This window comes from Ranitomeya variabilis, chromosome 2 (assembly GCF_051348905.1).
Source record: "Ranitomeya variabilis isolate aRanVar5 chromosome 2, aRanVar5.hap1, whole genome shotgun sequence".
Taxonomy (NCBI): domain Eukaryota; kingdom Metazoa; phylum Chordata; class Amphibia; order Anura; family Dendrobatidae; genus Ranitomeya; species Ranitomeya variabilis.
Window position 1 is genome coordinate 306,969,787 of NC_135233.1, and position 22,765 is coordinate 306,992,551.

General features: G+C 39.2%; 1 protein-coding gene across 2 annotated transcripts in view; it reads left to right on the forward strand.

Annotated features, from left to right (window-relative positions):
- The window catches only part of IL1RAPL2 (interleukin 1 receptor accessory protein like 2), a 1,069,016-nt gene that overhangs the window by 720,055 nt on the left and 326,196 nt on the right, over nt 1-22,765 (forward strand). For both annotated transcript variants that reach the window (XM_077285203.1, XM_077285204.1), the window contains one exon: nt 11,630-11,704. In XM_077285203.1, the coding sequence (XP_077141318.1) occupies nt 11,630-11,704 (75 nt within the window). The remainder of the gene's footprint in view (nt 1-11,629; nt 11,705-22,765) is intronic.

A 22,765-nucleotide genomic window follows, 5' to 3' on the forward strand; every position in this document is an offset into this window, starting at 1 on the left:
TCAGTATATGTTTGGTAATGCATCCATGGTACAGATTCATGATGATGGGGTACTAATCGTTTGAATCTTTTCTGTTGAATCAGTGTTGGATTCTGAAGACTTTTATAGATCTTCGTAAAGCGGTTGTCCAATACTTAAAAACATTTTATCAATGATCCCATGTTGTTCAAAAAGTAAAACTCACCTACCAAAACAGTGTTGCTCCTCTTTTGGGGGTCAGATGACTGCTGCAGCCAATGACCTTTGATTCTCCGCAGTCATGACATTCTGTATGAATAATAAGAAACATTGTTTCTTCAATGTTCAGACATTAAACCAGCAGGGAATGCATGGAGAGTTCAGCTCTAAATATATTGAATTGCGAGTGCAACTTTGGAGTTTACGCCATCACATGATATGTGTTGTAATTTGTGATCATTCCATTATGGCTAGTATAACGTTTTTACAAAGTTTCATAACATTTTAAGCAACTTTTAATATGCATAATAGTAGCATCATATACCAGTAATTGTTTTAGTGATTCCTCCTAATGTTTTCAATATCAGGAGAAGGATATTAAGTGGATGATTCTCCATTTAGGACAATCCTTACTTGTTGGAAGGGGCATCTAGCCAAAAGTGTTTTACCTATCTGGAGGGACAGATAGGACTGGTCCTCCAGAGTGAGAGACTCTTCGTAATTACTGGTATAAATTCGGATTTTGAACCAGAGATGATTGAAATGTTTCAATGTGAATCAAATCCATGGTGAATTTTTAAGAATTCTTTGAACTCGGTGATTTCAAACTAATTGCAATTTGCTTCACAGAAAATTGACTGCTGCCATTTACACGTTGCAGAAGATTGCATGAGCTGAAGAAGACTCCTGTCACCTTGAGTGCAGATAGGCAGGCTTCCCCATTAGCTTTGCTGCTATCACATCTGATGGTATAGCTGAGCTAATCAGATAGGACTATCATAGTCTTTATAAAACCACTCCAACAAGTTGTTAATCCACACAGCGGGGAAGCCCACTCAGTGCACAGGTAATTGCATGAACTGATGCTGCAAGCATATATACAGCAGTAAGTGCTCCGTGAGCCGGGGTGCCACTCCAAAGAAATAGCCACAATGGATACAAAAATTGAAAGGAACGGATGGCACTCACCGGTTAAAAAACTTCTTTATTCCAATACTTTAAAACATCGGCGTTGGGAGGATGGGAGCAGGATTGGAATAGACGACAGCCATTTCGCGCTGCAGTGGCGCTTCTACTGGTCACACCATGACCAAGGTTAGATTGGGTTTCAAACGATCCACTCATCTCTATATTGAATTGAAGATCACCTTTTATTAACTAAGGATTTTCTTACAGGATGAATAAAACATTTTTTAATAAAGTAGACATATACTTTAATTCTCCTCGTTGTTTAATTCCAGCTCCTACATGCCAACGAAATGTTATTCTATATAAGCCCCATTTGATATCTTGTTGCTTCTTGCCATAGATGTTCTATCTGTTGATTTTTGTTTGGCTCTAAAGACATGTACAAGATATATTTTCACTTCCGTGGGGTATATTATACATAGACCCAGCGCGCTAATAATTCTTGTCAGTGAGATGGCACTGTACTGTGAACAGTCCTGTGCATGAGTGGACTGATTGGTCATGGAATATTAATTGGCTCCGGACTGCAGTCTTTGGTGCTATGGCTTTAGGTTGACAAGAATGATAGGTTTCATTTGCATGCTAAAGCTCCAGCTGTCCATTCAAGATGGATGATGGGTTCTTGCCTCATCTGTCACCACTTCTTTACTTTTCCAGAAGATGAAAAGAAAAAAAAATTAAGTCAGGAAGATAAAAATGTCATAAAATGCACACTGCAGATATCCTTGAACTGAAGGGTGATGTGAAGCATCATTCCTTTAAAAAAAAAAAATTCAGGCTTTATATGAGAACATAATATGTTTAGAATGTGTCTATTTTTTCTCCATTGATGTTACAGTTGCCTCTTTTATATACTAATCATAAAAAAATGAAAATTATATATTATAAATAAGTTAAATCATGTAGAGCCAAATAGCTTTTTAGTTTTTTTCAGAGTTATTTTTATGCAACTTTATTTCTTGGTCTGCTTTTAATCAAGTGATTTTTCATGTAAAAATATTAGAATCGAAAAGTAATACATAGAAGGGAAAAAATGTTTGGGAAAAAAATGTAATTGCATATGTGTGATAAGAATGGTAATATCCTCTTCATGGTACATGTGCCACTACCAGACCATTTTTTATAGCCTTATTCCCTCCTCCTCAGCTTTGATAGACTGACTTTTACAGTAATTGTTTTAACTTGCCCTGTTATGATGACACTATCAAGCTTGATCTGTTAGGTGGATACTGTTGGAGATTACCTGTGTGGGAGCATTATTTTTAGTAAAAAGAATTGTTTATCCAGCAGCTGCTAAGTCAAAACAAAAAAATCTAAAACATCACATTTATTAGGATAGACTATAAAAACTGAGAAAAATTAGAATCACGGCTGTAGGCGTCTAAACGTCTGGTCTACGTGTTCGAAGCGAAATCACTCTTAACTCTTGACTTAATGATCAAAAGAGTTTATGTTTGAAACATGTAAACCAGATGTCTGGATACCAACTGCCGAGATTTATTTTTTCCCATTTTTTATGCTTATCCTAATAAATATGTTTTAGTTAATTTGTGTTTTGATATAGAAGCTGCATGCACAATACACATTACACATGCATATACAGCTGGTGAAATATGGATTGAACATGTTACTGATTTTTTAACTAAATATATTTCTAAAGGTGCTATTGACAGGAAATTCTCACCAGATGTCGGTAACAATCCGTCAAATCCACACAAGCAAAGGAATCATGGAGATTAAGGGCATTACATATAGTTTTCTTTGAAACAATTGTACTTGCTGATTCCTGTTTTTTCCTGTAGCTCTCAGCAGGTGGTCCTTGTCTCTTGGACGCATCTTCTGATAATTCTTATCACTCTTCTGTCTGAAATCTTACAGGGAGCACCTTTTTTCCACTTCTGGACTATGGGCTCAGCAGTGCTGTCTGGAACCTTGAGTAGTTTAGAAATTCTTCTGTAACCAATGCCATCAGTACGTTTTGCAACAATAAGGTTGCAAAGGCCTTGGGACAGCTCACTGGTTTTACCCATTATGAGATGTTTCATGTGTGGCACCTTGGTAATGAGACACATTTTCTTAAGCCATCAGTTAAACCAGCTGATATTATTTGAACTGGTCCTTGCTTTTGGTGCTATAATCACAAACAGCCATTTGGCGTGATTGACATCTTCACTGTAATAACTTCAGTGCAGGAGCTCTCACACAAATGCACAAAATCTTACTTTGAAGTTATGACAGCACAATGAAGGATATGTCAATCACACCAGGTGCAAGAGATTACAGCACGCAAGGTCAAAGATAGTCTGGAGGAATAGATGCCCTGCTGGACTAGTCCTGGCTAATCAGCATATCATGATTTGCAATACAAAAATGTTACACAACACACTTGATTTTCAGCTAAAGATGCATTTTTCATATATGCTAAGAGAACTTCTGATGTATACATCAAATCTCCACTGTGTTTATGGTATGAACATAACCATAGCCATCCATAATATTGCTTAAGAATTAATATGGTTGCCTGGTGAAAACAGGACATTTGATAACTTGTAAATTGCTGATCTGTGTGTGTCCAACTGCTGGAACCTGCACTAACTGGCAGAATGGAGAACTTTCATTCTTGTTAGAATGGAGTGGCAGTACACATGCTTGACCGATGATACGTTCATTCCCTATGGGGCTACCAAGAACTGCACTCGACTTTTTCCAACAGCCCCATGGACAATGAATGTATAGAGTGGCGGTTGGGCATCCATTTTATGGGATAAAAGCACACCATTGGGGATCAAAAATTCCCTGTTCTACCCACCAGTGCAGGTCTCAGTGGTTAGACATACACTAATCAGAAAATTGTCACCTATAATGTGGATACTAGTGATGAGCGAATATACTCGTTACTCGAGATTTCTCGAGCATTCTCGGGGGTCCTCCGAGTATTTTTTAGTACTCAGAGATTTAGTTTTTCTTGCCGCAGCTGAATGATTTGCATCTGTTAGCCAGCATAAGTACATGTGGGGATTCCCTAGCAACCAGGCAACCCCCACAAGTACTTATGCTGGCTAACAGATGTAAATCATTCAGCTGCAGCAAGAAAAACTAAATCTCCAAGTACTAAAAATTACTCGGAGGACCCCCGAGCATGCTCATCACTAGTGGTTAGGAGATAAATTATTTTCACTGGACAACCCTTTAAATTAATTACAAACATGATTTACACTGTCTTACATTGGATTTGATTTTTTTATAATTATATTTAACTTGTATTTTTCAATTGCATGAGAATAAAAGTGCAGATCTAACCGAGATATAAAAATATCCTATAAAAAACACTTAAAGCCTCCACTAGAAAAATACAACAGATGTTTCATGTCAATCGGATTCACTAGAATCTGCAGTATGGCTCTATCCTTGAACTGTAGATATATGTATCATTTTACCTCTGGTACATTAATTCTTTATATGACGATCTCTGCTTTTTTTTCTCTTCCTTGAGGACAAGACATTAAGGCAAAAATATTTTTTTCTCTTTCCACTGCCAGATCTTTTTGTTTAAAAAACAGAAGACCTGTAATTATTTTGACAAGATGCCCTCTAAAATTACGCCTGAACTATGACTTTTCCTGGACTATACTTTCACTGACTGCCCTAAAACTGTCACCACATTGGAGCTGAATGCACACATCTGTGCCAAGATCTGCTGTTGGTTGATTCCTAGTCACTATTCCAAATTACCATTTCAATGGATTCTAAAAAAAATAACCGGTCATCTATTTTGGACACCTATGTTATCTATAGAATGTTTCTTAAGGAACACAATCAGGACTATCATTATATTTCGGAATACCTGTAAAAATAAATTATGATTTAACGTATTTTGACAATTCTGTTTTGAAATGTAGTTTTACAGGTATTTAGAATAATGAATTATGGATGGTAGTGTGAGAATATTTTAGGATAATGCAAAAAACATTCTTGAGCATATGTCGCCACCGGACAAATTTGTTGTGGATGTTCCACGATGAGAATCTACAGCATGTTGCAATACCAATAGCGGAGACTTTCAGTTTTATACCCAACTTCTGTGTTGTCTTTCATAGATCTACTCTTTTAGTGCTCTATCTATCTAGACCAGCCATTCCTTAATTTTTCATACTTTTGAAAGCCACATTCAGCTCTGATAAATGGTTGTGAGCAGTACTGGGCCGAATCCCTTCCACTTAAACCATAGTGATGACACCGAGAGTCCCACAATTCCGAGATTATGATAGCCAAAACTTCCCAACAGCTTACCAAGACCTTGTCTCCTCCTCTGTTCATTGCAGTATACTTATATCCAGGGTTCCCACTTTCCCCCACCCCTTTCAGTATTCTTGCATTAGGTACATTGACCACACTATCTCACCCATCTTCAATCATCCCTCTAACTGACAGTATCATTGTACCTCCAATTTACTATATTTATCCTCGACTCCCCACCAGTATACTTGCATGCAGATCTGTTCTTTTGTGTGGGACTACTTACAAAAGTCACCATCTGATGATCTTGTCTTCATAGTTGTCTGCTAAAACTGGTGCTAACGCACCAAGCTAATAGAGGTCTGTGAGCCACACAACATGGTCCCATGAGTCACATGTGGCTCCCGAGTCACAGGTTGGGGACCTTTTCTCTATATCCTGCACTTAAGCCTTGCTTCTGCCTCAATATTTGCAGAGACTCAAGGATACAGCAAACTATAGAAATCTCATTCCACGAATACATTTCAGGTGTGCAAGATGCCATGAGTAAGAGACAAGCTTATTAATAGAACTCCTGTTCAGTTTTTGACAAATTATCAATGTAGATTACTAAGGATTGTTTCACATTTGCGGTTGTGTCCACAGCATTTCTGATGCATACATCCGCATGCGTCTTGATTTCCTATCTTTAATATTGTAGACGCAGGTGCCCTTGCTTGCATGCGTTCGCCTGCGTTTGCTTCCGCATGCATTGTTTCGTGGTGTGCGGTGGGGCGCGGCTGATGAACCATGTAAAGGTACCGTCACACTAAACGATATCGCTAGCGATCCGTGACGTTGCAGCGTCCTCGCTAGCGATATCGTTTCGTTTGACACGCAGCAGCGATCAGGATCCTGCTGTGATGTCGCTGGTCGCTGAATAAAGTCCAGAACTTTATTTGGTCGTCCGATCGCCGTGTATCGTTGTGTTTGACACCAAAAGCAACGATACCAGCGATGTTTTACACTGGTAACCAGGGTAAACATCGGGTTACCAAGCGCAGGGCCGCGCTTAGTAACCCGATGTTTACCCTGGTTACCAGCGTAAAAGTAAAAAAAACAAACAGTACATACTCACCCAGCGTCATACCTCCCCCAGCGTCTGCTTCCTGACACTGACTGAGCGCCGGCCCTAAAGTGAAAGTGAAAGCCGCTGTGCTGTTAGGGCCGGAGCTCAGTCAGTGTCAGGAAGCAGAAGCTGGGGGACGCTGGGTGAGTATGTACTGTTTGTTTTTTTTACTTTTACGCTGGTAACCAGGGTAAACATCGGGTTACTAAGTGCGGCCCTGCGCTTAGCAACCCGATGTTTACCCTGGTTACCCGGGGACCTCGGCATCGTTGGTCGCTGGAGAGCGGTCTGTATGACAGCTCTCCAGCGATCAAACAGCGACGCTGCAGCGATCGGCATCGTTGTCGCTATCGCTGCAGCGTCGCTTAATGTGACGGTACCTTTAGAATTTTTGAGGTGGCAAATTTCTGTCAAATATGCGCAGGCATGCGCATGTGGATGAGTGCGTTAAAAACGCATTACTGTCTATGGGAACGCATGCGTACGCATGTCTTTGCATATGCATGCGTTCGATGTGCTTGCGTACTTCGGACTGCGCATGTCCAGAAACTGATTGAGACACACCCACTAAGACACGCCATCCTGGAAATATCAAACGCAAGCGCATAAAAAACGTGAACGCATGCAAAATCGCATACAAACGCGTGCAAACGTTGCGGTTTTTTAACCATCATGCGTAAGTTGATGCGGATTAAAAAAGGCAGCGTTTGCATGCGTTTTGCAATGCGGTTGCGGTTGCGGACGAGACACTGCGGACTCAACTGCAAATGTGAACCTAGCCTTAGAAAGACAAATGAAGCAGAGGAAGTAAAAATACCAGTGCTCTGGTCCTGCAAGTGAAGGATGTGGGGATGCAACTGGCAATTGTGAGGTTGACCCACTGTCTTTATTAAGTCTTTTAATATGTTTTTGTGTTCTCTGAGTTTTTCTTTGTAGTGCACATTTAAGCTGTTCTATATAATTGGCTACCTGCTAATGATGGGAATTAGCTACCTTTGTTCTTGCTCTTCTTGTCACTAGCTATTGGATAGAATCACCATTGTGAAATTAAAATTTACAATGAATGGTGTTTTGTATAGCGGTCTTAAACCTAAAGCGAGCAGGCATAAAGTACAACAAATTTTTTAAAGTTCCACTTCAGCATTATTTTTATTTCAGCACTGTAGTACAGTCACTAATGTAAGTTCCTAGCCCCAGGTATTATACTTATTTGCCACCATCTTCAGCTTTTCTTCGTGCTGTCCTAGTCCTGATCCGCCATCTCGTAACTGCAACTTGTAACTAACCAGAAGTCATAGGTAACAGTCTCGAGCCCTCAGTGTAAGTCTATGAGATCCACATTCTGCTTCTCACAGACTTACATGATAAGTGACCTCTGGCTTAACCAGCAAATACTGGAGCGATCCAGCAGGTCACAACCTGCAGAAGACGACCGAAGCGACACCACGAACAGAAGAAGACAGCGGCTGGTAATTATGAGTTTAGGGACTGGGAATTTACACAAGTGATGCCACTCCAGTGCTGAAATAAAAATTTAACGTTGGAATTGTGCTTTAAGGAGGTGTATGTCTCTTAATAAACTGGGTGATACATTTTGGTTATCCTTGTGCCAGATATGGAAAAATAGGTAGTGCGGATTTTAGCTACAGTGTATGCAATTTTTTTCAATGAATAGCCCTGAGAGGTATTCACAGGAGGGCAAATGTTGCATGCAAAATTTTGTGCAAATATTATTTGGAAGAAATTGTGAGTTTTTAGAAGTTCACCTTCTGATTTAAATTATCTTCGAGTTGAAAATAAATCAGAAATATACATGAAATTGCTCTACAAGGAGGTCATCTTGTGGGTGCTTGCCAGACATAGGGTTAAACATTAATGCTTAATATTGAATTACCATCTCAAATATGTAATTTTTATTTTAGTAATAAACAGGAACTTGGATAAACTTTATGAAGCCACATACTGTTTATGAAAATAAAGCAGGCGGTTAACCCAGCCTGATGAAATGGCAAACCTCAGGCAAGTCCACTGTTTTGACAAGAGGCCCACAAGCTCCATGACATTGTGGAGGGTCTACATAGCAGCATTTGACATCTGGTGCTTGTGACTTGGGGCGATGCCTCTGGTTTCGCTATCGGTTCTGACTCTGCTGTTGTTGCTGACACTTTCTATGGCCAGTAAAACAATTCTATCTGACAGCTATGCAATGTCTAAAAATAACTCTACATATACACACATATTGCAGAAACTAATGAGACACTGATGTCTTACCATAGGTTATGTGGGATTTGCCTATTTCCTATATAATTCACAAGTCACTTATGATTGTATGCAGGTACAGATAAATCTAATGAACAGTATTAATAGTAAAGATAATAACGTAGTGATAGTGATTTAGCAGCTTTGTATCACTTTATATACCAAAGTCTTCACAATTAAACTTTTTTGTCTAATTTTGCTTTCATGGTATTTTAAATGTGATTATCTTGTAATTACTTTCATATATTGCAATATGAATATTATTTTTATTAAATGGAGTCTGTCACCCTCAAAATGCATTTTAAATGGGCTATACAGTGATGTAGGGGACTTCCCTATAACAGCCATAGTAGCATTGTATCTTTACTGTATAGTGCCTGATAAGATAACTTTTAAATTATGAGGTGAATTTAATGCACCTTGATATGGCCAAAAGATTGGTGCCCGGTTATACCTCCTCATTTTCATATTGGGGCCCTTCCTCCCCTTCTGAGTAACCATGCTCGCTTCCCAGAGTGAGGACTGCCTGAATGCTGCCAGTGTGTCTGCTGTTGTGCATGTACGCAATGGGGCTCTTTCTCCACTTCTGATTGATCATGTTTGCTTCCCAGCCTGAGCACTTCCTGAATGCTGCCAGTGTGTCTGCTGTTGTGTGTGTATGCATTGGGGCTCTTTCTCCACTTCTGATTAACCATGCTTACTTCCCAGAGTGAGGACTGCCTGAATGCTGCCAGTGTGTCTGCTGTTGTGCGTGTACGCAATGGGGCTCTTTCTCCACTTCTGATTGATCATGTTTGCTTCCCAGCCTGAGCACTTCCTGAATGCTGCCAGTGTGTCTGCTGTTGTGTGTGTATGCATTGGGGCTCTTTCTCCACTTCTGATTAACCATGCTTACTTCCCAGAGTGAGGACTGCCTGAATGCTGCCAGTGTGTCTGCTGTTGTGCGCGTACGCATTGAGGCCCTTACTTCACTTCTGATTGACCATGCTCGCTTCCCAGAGGGAGCACTGCCTGAATGCTGCCAGTGCCTCTATAATTTCATAACGAACCTTAAGTGACCACTTAACAATTAATACTGTCCCCTGAGTGCCCGTAAAAAGTAATGGCCCTTAAGTGTCTCCTTAACAAGTAATATTACCCCAAGTACCCCAAAAAGTAATATTGCCCCAAGTACCCCAAAGAGTAATATTGCCCCACTCAGTGCCCAACAAATATTAATAATGCACCCTGCATTCCCCCTGTACAATAATGTACCAGGTGATCCACCAAAAGTAATAATGCATCCTGAGTCCTCTATTCCAAAAAGTAAGTGTGCCACAAAGTAAAAATAAATACATTTAAAATAAATACAATAATATCCCAAATCCTGATTATTCCACCAACCTTCAGCATCACAAGCTGGCTGAGTAACATGGTGGCATCATAGCCCCACTTCACTGACTTCTTGTGCAAGTTCCTGGCATTCTGCAATTCACAGGTTAAATTTAACAGGTGGTCTACAAAACAGAGAGAGATAGGGAAGAGAAACTTTTCTTCCCCGCTCCACCACAGAATGCAACTATCTGTGTCCTATAAATGGTGATTTAGTTAAGCGTGGTGGTCACTCCCGGTAGGCCACCTGTGTGATTGGGAGCCTTGGCACAGATATTGTACTTGTGGGTCCTTTTGATGTCACTGTTAGGGTAGTTGCAAACCGATTTCTCTACATCCAAGAAAAAAGGTTTGAATACTCTGATCATACTTTTTCTCGGAGGTGGAGAAAAAAAATGAATACATTTCTCCACCCTTTTCATTCTGTCAGTCTGTGAAAATCAGACCGCACTTAGATGTCATCTGAGTGTGGTACAATGTTTTTCAGAGACCCAAAGATTTGCTTTGTGTGAGTCGACATTGAGATCAAAATCAGTCATGTCTCTGTTTTGTTCTTCAGACCACTCAATTCAAGGAAAAAAATTAGACATGCACAACCCCATGGAATAACATGGGTACGAGCGCTATCCTTGAAAATAATGAATAGCACTTGTCCAATATGATTGGTCGTGTGCACAAGCCCTAATGGTCATACTTTGACTATCATTATTATGGGGTTCTTTTAGCTGGAAACATCACTTCCTTAAGAATATGTTACCTTAATTTAGAATCGCGTAGCCTCACCCTTATTGCTATCTTAGCAATAAGGTATTTCAGATACAGCTAATGTCTAAAAAGAAAAGGTAAATGTGCAGAAAATGTAGGAAGAAAAATAGAAAAACGTACAGCCAAGTTTTTACCTTTTAGGGTAAGATACTGTATGCTTTAATAATAATATTTAAGGAATTACCATCCTGAGAAAACCAAATGGCACATGACAGTAAATATGACAGTCCGACATGAAGTTCAGATACGACAAGCTGGCCGGGTGTAAAGTCTGCGCGACTGGGACCTAATTCTTCATCCATGAATATAAGATGGGTTGGCAAGCTGCTTTAATACTATAAGCGAATTCCATTGTAAATCATAAAGGTTCAACAAGGTGACATTAATAGCCCCCAAAGTTTACAGATCCCATTTCTCTGAAACATTCTCTGTATCAGGATGCTACTTGATTATAATTTTAAGCCTTTGCTGAGTTAGATTGTGGTGGAATGACTTTTGACCCACGGTACTATTTGCAAAAATTTATAGCGTGTAGAAAATGTACCTGTCAGAGAAAACCCATCTATAATAATTCACAGAAATTGAAATTGAACTGTTAAATATATTCTGTATAGATAGGCACACTTTATGATGATGTTTACACTGTATCAAGTGTAGCAAAATTAAATGCCTTGCATGATAGAATGTTTCCTATGCTGCAATTTGTCTCTGACTTCCATTACATTCTCCTGTTCTGTTTTCTAGCTTTACTCACAGCGAAGCCTCCTAAACCATTGTTCCCCGTGGAGAACCAGCCAAGTGTTATAGATGTCCAGCTGGGTAAGTCCCCTTCTGGGAATAATAGCTTCTAAACTTCCACTCCATTAACAGATGGGAAAAATTGCACGTAGCAAGGAAGGTTTATTGCCACTGTTATTACATGCAAATCAATTTGCTCCTTCCCATTTATAATGCTTGAGTATATTGTAGCAGTCGTTTAAGGATATGGCTTTGCTTAGTGGCAGAGACTGTTAATGCTAATTGGTTAAGCTGCATATTAAATACAGTATATGCAATGTTTGCACTTCTGTTTTATGCTGGAAGATTAAAAGGAATATATTAAGTAACAGCTGCATTGACTTATACTTTGCGATGGCTTATCATATCGCCCCTACTAAATACTGATGTTGACTACAATTAGCAAAAACACAGCTTTACCAATATATTTACTGACGGGGTTTCATTCATGTAATTAGTCATAACATAAAGTCATAAATTTTAAGAAAAAATTAAATGTGAAGCACGGCTTATATCTGCTTACTACTCGCATTTTACTACTATTATAACATTTTGCATTTTGTGATTATTTTTATTTATACAGTATTTACAACATATATATATATAATAATCACAAAATGCGAGATTTTAAAATGGTATTAAAATGCTAGTAGTAAGCAGATGTACAAGTAGGCCGTCCTCCCTAAATTTATATATATATATATATATATATATATATATATATATATATTTATAAAAGATTTTTTGATAGGATGAAGAGGGTCTTCATTTTTTTGCTACAGAGCACCAAATCTCATTGCAGATATCTTGTTAAACAATCTGATTCTGGAAACCTGTAGCTTTTACAAGCAGGAGCCTTGAACCTAACATTATATTGTTATATTTTACTGTTCTCTGCATAAACCGCTTTAGTAAGCTCCTAAGCTCCGTTTAGTGGTAGCTACGATGAGCTTCAATTGTATCATCCAAAGCAAAGTTTATGTAAGGAATTTAGAGCTCCAACTGCAATAAAAGTAAATTTTAAAAAACTAGTCCGTACTGAATTTTGGACTTAGCTTAAAACAATTCTCCAAAGATGGACCTGCATTTATAGGGTTATTCCCCAAATCATAACTTTTCCTCTAACAATAAAATAGTGGATAACTTGTTGATCTCCTGGGCACTGATTTCTGGAATCTCATTGAACCTGAGATTGGGGCTCTGGAACCCCCAATAATAAGGTTTTGCATCCCAAACTTAAATAGACTAGAGGTGTGCATGTTCAACCTCCTCTCTACTCTTTGACTTTATGCTGCCGGAAATAGCAAAATACAACACTCGTCTCCCTTTATCAGTCCCATAGAAAATAAATGGAGGGTAGGTTAAGTGTGCGCACTTCCACTCTATTCAAGCCCCATTCTCATGGTTCCCAAGCCTCAATCTCAAGATAGTTTAGCAATCACTCCCCCAGCATTCAGCAAGATAACAACTATTCTGTAGGTAGGCGATAACTTGTGATTTTAGGAATTACCATTTAAGTCTTTCACACAGAGCATTTTTTATGTAAAAACATATTTTTGATATATTTTTTTAACCAAAGCAAAAAGTGTAATCAAAAGGAATGCCAAATATAAAAGAAGGGCTTATCATTCTCCTTCTTATTGGGTATTATTCTGGCTTTGATCCCGAGAAACTGCGTAAAAAATCTGTTGAATTGTTTATAAAAAAATGGATTTTTTTAATTCTTGGTAATTCAAAGACATTTATATTTATTTGAAATCTCTCTGTTCCAGAAGTCTTCTTAATTTTGTAGTCTTCCTTGTCATAAGCACACTGGATGCAGAGCAGCTGTACATGGCAGGACTCAACGCACAGCTGACACCCATGTGAAATTGCCACAGTTGGAGCCAATAGTTAAGTCACGTAGACTACATTGTTGGTAGCACTGGGACAACCACATGGTTAGACAGACTGACCCCTTGTGTCACGCCATAACACACCCACATAAGCACTAATGCAACCAAATACCATCAGAGAGTCAGGTACTGTGTGTTGATACCAAGCTGGATGGTCCCTCTCCTGTTGAGTCCTCTGGACACGTCATCTGTGGTTTTCATAAAAAATTCACATTTTGAATCATCTGACCACAGAATAGTTTTCCATTTTGCCTCAGTCAATTTTAAATGGACTTTGTCACAAAGAAGAAGACAGCAGTTTCTGGATTGTGTTGATAAATGGCTTCTCCTTTGCATTGTAAAGTTCTAACTTGCATTCGTGGAATGTATTCTTTGCACCACGAACTGTGTTCATAGACAATGCCTTCTGAAAGTATTCATGAACCCTTGCAACGATTTGCCTATTTTTAATGCAGTGCCTCCTGAGGTCTTTTGTCTCACGACTCACGAGCCTCCAATATTGACCATAAACCTTTTGTCTTGTGCACATGGATTTCTCCAGAATTTCTGAATCTATTGATGATATTTTGTACTATAGATGGTGTGAAATTTTAAAAATATTGCAATTTTTACATTGAGGAACATTTTTCTAAAATTGGTTGATAATTTTTTAGACACACAGATTTTTTTTCTCACAGATTGATGAACCTTTGACCATCTCTGCTTCTGAGAGACTGCCTCTTTAACGTGCTCCTCTGTACACAGTCATGTGACTTAGATGAAAATTAACCCTTAAGATGTTTTTCATTAGTACTTACTTTTTCAGCCTTTTGTTAACTCTTTCCCAACTTTTTTGAGACAAGTTGCTGTCATCAATTTCAAAATGAGTTCATTTTATCAAATGAAATGGAAAAATGTCCAACTTTCACTGTCTGATCTGTGTCCTGTATTATCCAGCAAATAAAATATGGCTATAAGAGATTTCCAGACTATTGCATTCTTGTTTTCTTTACACTTTACTCAGCGTCCCAGTTTTATTTTTTTACTAATTGCAGTTGTAGTTGTACTATTTTTTCCCAGAAGGTTGAAAAGTATATTGTAGCTGTCTCCTAAAAGCATTAGATAAAAATGTATTGCTTGCCCTATGACTTATTAAGAAAACAGGGTAAAATATCTATTATTGGGTTATACTTGCTTATTAAGCATTTGGCTATTTGTACCTTTTATGTTATAAACATAGCATTCCTTTCATTGCTAGCAGGTCGTGTTCCATTTCCAGGCGAGGTCTGTAAAGCAGAGACCTAGGATTATTTTTTAATCCTTTTAGCGATAAATGGGTTAGAAGTCATCGCGGTCTCTTTCTTCAAGTGACAATTTCCAGCTGACATTTTTTCTGAATTTCCATTTAGGACTGGAAGGACTTGTCATTTCTTCTGTCTAGAGAATCGGGTTCACAGCTGAAAAAGTCAGCATTGTATTTGCAAGCCGTAGGCTGTTTTGTACAGGTTCTGCCCCAGCAAATTAGCACTTCTACAGGGAGTCCGTAACACAGTTTTGCCTGTGGCACCAGACAAGACATGTGCTGGTCAAGTGTTAGTATCTGCGCTCTTGCATCTGTCAGGACAAACCAGCAGAAATAGCAGAATTGTTTAATGATGGAGATTAGTAAATGTGGATAATTATGCTGTCCTGATGATAAAATAATATAAAACTTTTTTAGAAATGATTCCATTAGTCCAGTCCCAATCTAATAAATTGTGTTTAATCTGTGGAAGTGACAGAAATTTGCATTTTCATCACAATGAAGGAATCAAAGGTCTCCATAAGACCCTCATCCACAACATTTATTATATTTGCAGGTATAGAGGCTAGAGGACATACAGTTGTAGCTAGTGATGAGTAGTGTTGAGCATTCCGATACTGCAAATATCGGGTATCGGCCGATATTCGCTGTATCAAAATTCCGATACTGAGTTCCGATATTTTTGCGTTATCGGAAATCGGAATCGGGATCCATATTCATGTAAAAAATAAAGAATAAAAATAAAAAATATGGATATACTCACCCACCGACGGCCCCTGGCTCTCAGCGGTGCAACCGGCAGCCTCCGTTCCTAAGAATGCAGTGAATGTAGGACCTGCGATGATGTCGCGGGCTTGTGATTGGTCGCGTGACCGGTCTTGTGATTGGTCACGTGACCGCTCATGTGACCGCTCACGTGACCGCGACGTCATCGAAGGTCCTTCACTCTGCATTCTTAGGAACGGAGGCAGACGCTTGCAGCGGTGACAGTTAGGGGCCGTCCGAGGGTGAGTATATCCATATTTTTTATTTGTATTCTTTATTTTTTACATGAATATGGATCCCAGGGCCTGAAGGAGAGTTTCCTCTCCTTCACACCCTGGGAACCATCCAGGATCGCTCCCTATTACGTAACGATATTTGTTTCCCATTGACTTGTATTGGTATCGGGTATCGGTATCGGCGATATCTGATATTTTTTGGATATCGGCCGATCCAATCTGATACCGATACTTTCAAATATCGGAAGGTATCGCTCAACACTAGTGATGAGCGAATATACTCGGTACTCGAGATTTTCCAAACACACTCTAGTGTCCTCCGAGTATTTTTTAGTGCTCGGAGATTTAGTTTTCATCACCGCAGCTGAATGATTTACATCTGTTAGCCAGCATAAGTACATGTGGGGGATGCCTGGTTGCTAGGGAATCCCCACATGTACTTATGCTGGCTAACAGATGTAAATCATTCAGCTGCGGCACTGAAAACTAAGTCTCCGAGTAGTTACAAATACTCTGAGGACACCCGAGCATGCTCAGGAAATCTCGAGTACCGAGTATATTCGCTCATCACTAGTTGTAGCAGACCAAAATGTGTCATTAAGTTTTTTTGATTAGCATTGTACCTACAATAGGATACTTCTTTGATTTATGCTTCGTGCACTCAGCTGTACTACGGCCCTGTAAGGAGTTGTAGAAAGCCGCAATACAACACCCAAGAGGTTTATGGATCCATTTTGTACTTCCACAAGCAAATTTATAATAGGGATTGAAGTAACGTAGCAATTACAGAAAGAGTGGGCAGGTCTATATGTGTTTTCTTCTTTTACCCATGTCTATTATACAAGACTCTGACTTTGTCACCATTGAGCGGCATTTAACTCGCAATAACAAGAATCGCGTCATATGACATACCCATCGGTACCCGTATGAAGTGATTGCGGGGCGCCGATGGGTTGTCATGACAGCTGGAGGTCAGCAAAAGACCCCGGTGCTTGACATTGCAGATCTCTTATGAACACCAGTCCGTTGTTGGCATTCATTGGAGATGATGATTTCTGCTACACATGCTACACATGATGCCCTGCTTTGTGTAGCACAAGCAATTGGAATATCACAGCTTTATTCATTAAAAATAAAACAATAAGAAAATAGGAAATATGTATATATTTGTTATCCCTACATTCAGAAATGTCTGATGTATCAAAACATAAATACAATGAATCCAATCTCTAAACGGCGTAACGGATAAAAAAGTCAAAACACTAGAATTCCGTTTCTTTTGGTCACCACAACATTGCAATAACAGGTGATCAAAACATCGTATCTGCCCCAAAATGGTATCAATAAAAAAGACAGCTCAGTGCTCAAAAATAAGCCCTCACCTGGCCCCACACACCGAAAAACTGACGCTATGGGTCTTGAAATATGGCGCCTTTTTTTTCACACTTTGAATTTTGTTTCACCATTTAAATTAAAAGAACCTACACATGTTTGGCATCTGAAAAACTCGTAATGACCTGGGGAATCATAATGGCAGGTCAGTTTTAGCATTTAGTGAACATGGTAAATAATAAACTTAAAAATCAACTGTGGAATTGCACTTTTTTGAAATTTCACCGCACTTTGAATTTTTTCCCATTTTCCAATACATGATATGGTAAAATAAATGGTGCCGTTCAAAAATACAACTTGTCACACAAAAAACAAGCCCTCATACGGCCATATTGACGCAAAATAAAAAAAAGTTATGACTCGGGGCAAAAGGGGAGCAAAAAACAAAAATGAAAAATCGAACATTGTCATATAGGGGTTAAAATAATAATAATACACATGTGAGAGAAAGGCTATAGCTGTATTTATAAACCAATTAATAACTAGACATTATTACTTCCCTTGTTGATAAAGTGTGCCCATAAAGTGCTTTTTTGCTTTTGAAAAAAAATGTACATACCCGAGCTACAGTTTGTTTTAAAAAGACAAATTGTACTTTACTCACGCTCCTATGGTCCTTCTGGTGTCTATTATTGTCTGCAGCACTGATGCCATATTGGCAGTGCTTCAGCCAACCAGTTCAGCTCAATTATTGACTGCAGACAATTATAGACACCAGAAACAGCAGTGAAGGCTGATCACTGGACGGGGAGGGTGGGTAAAGCACATTTGTTTTTTATAAAAATAAACTGAATCTGGGCTTTCAGAAATTCCCTATTAACTCTTCAAGAATGTCTGTGAGTCTCCAAAAGAAAGTCATATCTAACACTTAGACTCCTGGAAGAGTTTCCACATCTTTCTTCAGCTTTCTGTAGAAGCCTCCATGAAACCATAGACTCTGTAAAGTTTTGAGGGACATCTCAAAAAGCTGGCAATTATTCCTTCCGTTAGGAGTCCATAAACTTTGTTATCTTGAGAGCCACATTCATCTGTGAGAGAAGGTCGCATGCTATATTATATTTAAAGAAATTGATGAAAACCCCTGAGTGTCACCTGTATAATTCCTAGAGTGCACCCTTATAAAGTGCTGTAATGAGCCCACTTATAAACTGCATATTCCCCAAGTGGTCTGCTATGGAATACCTGCCTCTTCAATGTCCCCTTAACAATTAACAATGTCTATAGTTCCGCTTGACAAGTAATAGGGACCCAAATGCTTCTTATAAATGAATAATGCCCTGATTGACCACTTTACATTTATTAATACCCTTTGTGAGAGAAGTAACTAATGTAGTAATGCCCCCAAAGGGTCTATTTAAGTGTAACAATACCCTCCAGAAAAAAAAAAAAAAGTTAATAAAAGTTAGATGCCCCTACTCCAAGTCCCCAATGAGTGAAGCACCTGAGTCGTCTTCTTTTAAGTCCAAGTGTGGTTAGAGCATGGTGGTGATGTCATTGTGTTGCCTGCTCCAGGAAATTAATGACCTCTGTGTGCATTTACTATCCTCTAAAGCGATCTATAAGATGGAGAGTGATAGAGCAGTCAGCCTATGGCTCATTGTTCTACCATAAGTTTAACTGTCTGAGCATCCTGTGAACACATATCCAGTTAAAGGGAATTTGCTACTTCATAATGTAGGAAAAGAGACACTGATTCTAGCGATGTATCACTTAGTTTACTGGATTTAGTAGTTGTGACACAGTCAGAGTTTTTAGATGCAGCGGAGCTGAGAAAGCTAACCTCGCCCACATAAGGATCTCTATCTACATAGTCTGTTGACAGTGAGCTGTTTATCACAGGAAGTGGCGTGGTCAAGAGCCAACTAGTCATAGCAGTAATAATGTCTTAGTGATAAAATCTTCATTGTAAGTAAACGACAGCAAACAGCTTGATAAGTGGCACATTGCTGAAATCTGTGTTTTAACTCCTACTTCATGCTGTTCTCAGACTGTATAGCAAAAACCTGCTGACAGATTCCCATTAAGACTGGCACTTGCTTGTGCAGAGAGCTTTGAGCTAGCTATCATGGACTACGGTTTGGCAACTTCTGCATTACCCAATTTTACACTCCAAGCACTGGCTGGATAGTGGCAGACTATGCAGAGACACAACCTTTTGACAAGGATAATGATAACTTACTTTTTTCAAATTATTGTGAATTTCAGAAGGAGCAACAATAGCACAATTCTGAGAAATCTATCTAAAATAAATGTTACTAAAAGAATTAGTTCCTATATGTCCACTGTTTATATGTGCAAAGATTTATGGCTTTTACAATAGGGAGTTGCTCAAAGGATTCTGTTGGTTCATGTCTATAAGCTCTTTTGCATAATGGGAAATGCCCCCTTGGTAAAGACCATAAAATTATCACTAAATAAAAAGGCCAATATCTCTGCAACAAAAATAATTGTCTACAAAAAAAATGCATAGGGGGCAGCAAGAATAAAATAAGAGCAAAACTGATCAATTTTGACTTGGCTTTAAATGCAATAAATAAGACTTTACTTGCATTTTCCATTTCCGCTTGCAGAGATCTATGCCTTGTTTAGCCGGTATATCGTTTATTTTGAATGATCCCTTTGCGTAGAACAGTGATTCACTTAGTTTTCTAAAAGCAAAGTCTGCGGTTGGGCTAATGTAAGAACACATTGATGAAAATGTTCTAAACCAGCAGCATAAAATGTGTTAGATTGTGATTGAATTACTGTACTCCAGTTCTTACACCTTGTTTCCTGACCCAGAATATGCTGCATATTATGGCAATAATCCATTAACAAAAGCAAAGTGTTCAAGCTCCTGACAAAGTGATCGAATTGAGGTCATTACACCGATAGCTTTTGTTTTCTGAGTCGTTATTTTGTTAGCATTAATAATCTATAACAGTTAGCAAATTGGACTCGAAAATGGAATGTAGCAAAGTTACAAGTGTTATATGCGTATTAGACTCATTGTGCAAGTTTACCTTTTATGTTTTGTTTTTTTTACGCTCTGGGGTCATTTTATTGGGTATACATGTAATTGAAATGAATATTGCATTTCCTACTGATACAACGAAGATGAAAAATGAAGCATTATGATAATGTAAAATGTTCTATACTCCAGTTTGTTTTACCTTTAAAGATTGATTTTTTTGTTGCTAGAAGCATTTAATCAAGTCAAATAATGGTGTGTCAAATGTTGTTATTCATTGTGGATGAAATCTTCTTTGACAGTTCGTAACAATTTACAGAAACAGACTTTACTGGAAGTCGTATATACACTACTTCATTAAAAACACAGCCAAGTTAAGACAATCTAAACTTTAAATTTTAAAGGCATTAATGGTTGTGAGCGAGGGATTGGACACCTCCTGACACCAACCTGTGCCTGTCCCTAAGCTCCCCTAACGCCCTATGCGGGTCCTTAATCCACCCCCCACCCCCACCCCCGCCGTCATGTGACTAGTTCTTGATTGCCACCTCAATGTACCCTGGTTAGTTCAGTGGCCTGCAAGGACGTGAGCCTCACCATTGCAGATAGTAACACACAGGGGAAGATACAAATACAGGACAAAGAAAAAGGAATAAATACTCAGCTTCAAACTCTGCTGCTAAGCTCTACAGCAGCATAGAAAACTGCAAGACAAATCTGAATTCCCACAGCAGCAACAGCACTGACACAGGAGAGCTCCTCACCCCTAGCTGGTCTGCATAGAAAAAAATCTATTACAGATGATCAGCTCATGGATCGATCATGTGACTATTTAACCCTTTCTGACATCGGTTGTAATAGTACACCGATCTTGGATTCCCTCCCTCACCGCCGGAGCCCACATCTTTCTCAGCACATATCAGCTGTTTTGAACAGCTGACATGTGCCAGGAACAGCTGCTGGTGGAATCGCGATCCACCCGCGGTTATTAACCCATTAAATGCCGCTGTCAGAGGCATTTATCATGCGCTTCCGGCAATCTCGCCTGAATCTACCCACCGGTGACACCATCACATGAACACGGGTCACCAGTGGGGTTGGCATGACAACCAGAGGTCTCCTGGACCTGTTTGTCACTGCCGGGTTACTGTCAGTGACGCCCAGTGGTTGGCACTCATAGCAAGTAAGCAGTTCAGCTACATATAGGCGAACTGATCATCGCCTATATGTAGCTGAGCCGATCTGGTTATGGCAGATACTAGTCTCCCATGGAGACTATTGAAGCATGACAAAGAAAAATATATATATGAATATGCTTATAAGGTCAAATAGCCAAACTTGTCAATAAAGAGCCTTATGTATCAAAGATTTTTGAGATAAAACATAACTTTTATTCGATCTAAAAGCATACCTAAACCAAACAACCGTGCTGGCTACCAACACCCTATCATTTGTCACCCAATAAACAAATACCTACCTGACAGCGGAGGTTGGCACCCTAAAAACAAAGATACATACAATAGGTATGCTTTTAGATAGAATAAAAGTTATGTTTTATCTAAAAAATCTTTGATATATAAGGCTCCTTATTCAAAAGTTTGAAGCATGACAAACTAAAAAAATAGTTTTTAAAAATATGAAAACAATATAAAAGTTCAAATCACCCCCTTTCGCCCCGTTAAAAAAAACAAAAAAAATCAAACATACACATATTTGGTATTGCCGCATTCAGAATCACCCGGTCTATCAATAAAGAAAAGGATTAACTTGATCGTTAAACGGTGTAGAGAGAAAAAAATCAATACTCCAGAATTATGTTATTTTTGTCACCACGACATTGATTTAAATGACAAGGACACCGTTCTCTCTTCGTTCTCCTCCTATCTCTCTGACCGATCCTTCACTGTATGTTTTGCTGGTTCCTCCTCCTCTCACCTTCCCCTTACTGTTGGGGTTCCTCAAGGATCAGTCCTAGGCCCCCTCCTCTTCTCTTTGTATACTGCCCCTATTGGACAAACAATCAGTAGATTTGGGTTCCAGTACCATCTCTATGCTGATGACACCCAATTATACACCTCTTCTCCTGCTTTCACTCCGACCTTCTTAGAAAACACCTAGGATTGTCTTACCGCTGTCTCTAACATCATGTCCTCCCTCTATCTGAAACTGAACCTGTCAAAAACTGAACTCCTCGTGTTTTCTCCCTCTACTAACCTACCTTTGCCTGACATTGCCATCTCCGTGTGCCGTTCAATCATTACTCCAAAGCAACATGCCCGCTGCCTTGGGGTCATCCTTGATTCCAAGCTTTCATTCACCCCCCTATCATGATTCTCAATGGCGAGAGAACATAGCCCAGCATACATGAGAACTAGCTCTTGGAAGATGGAAACTATACTGACCATGAACTAAACCTGCCGCACAACTAGAAGTGGCCGGGTAGCATGCCTACGTATTTTATCCCTAGATGCCCAGCGCCAGCCGGAGAACTACCTAATCCTAGCAGAGGAAAAGACAGTCCTGGCTCACCTCTAGAGAAATTTTCCCAAAAGGCAGACAGAGGCCCCCACATATATTGGCGGT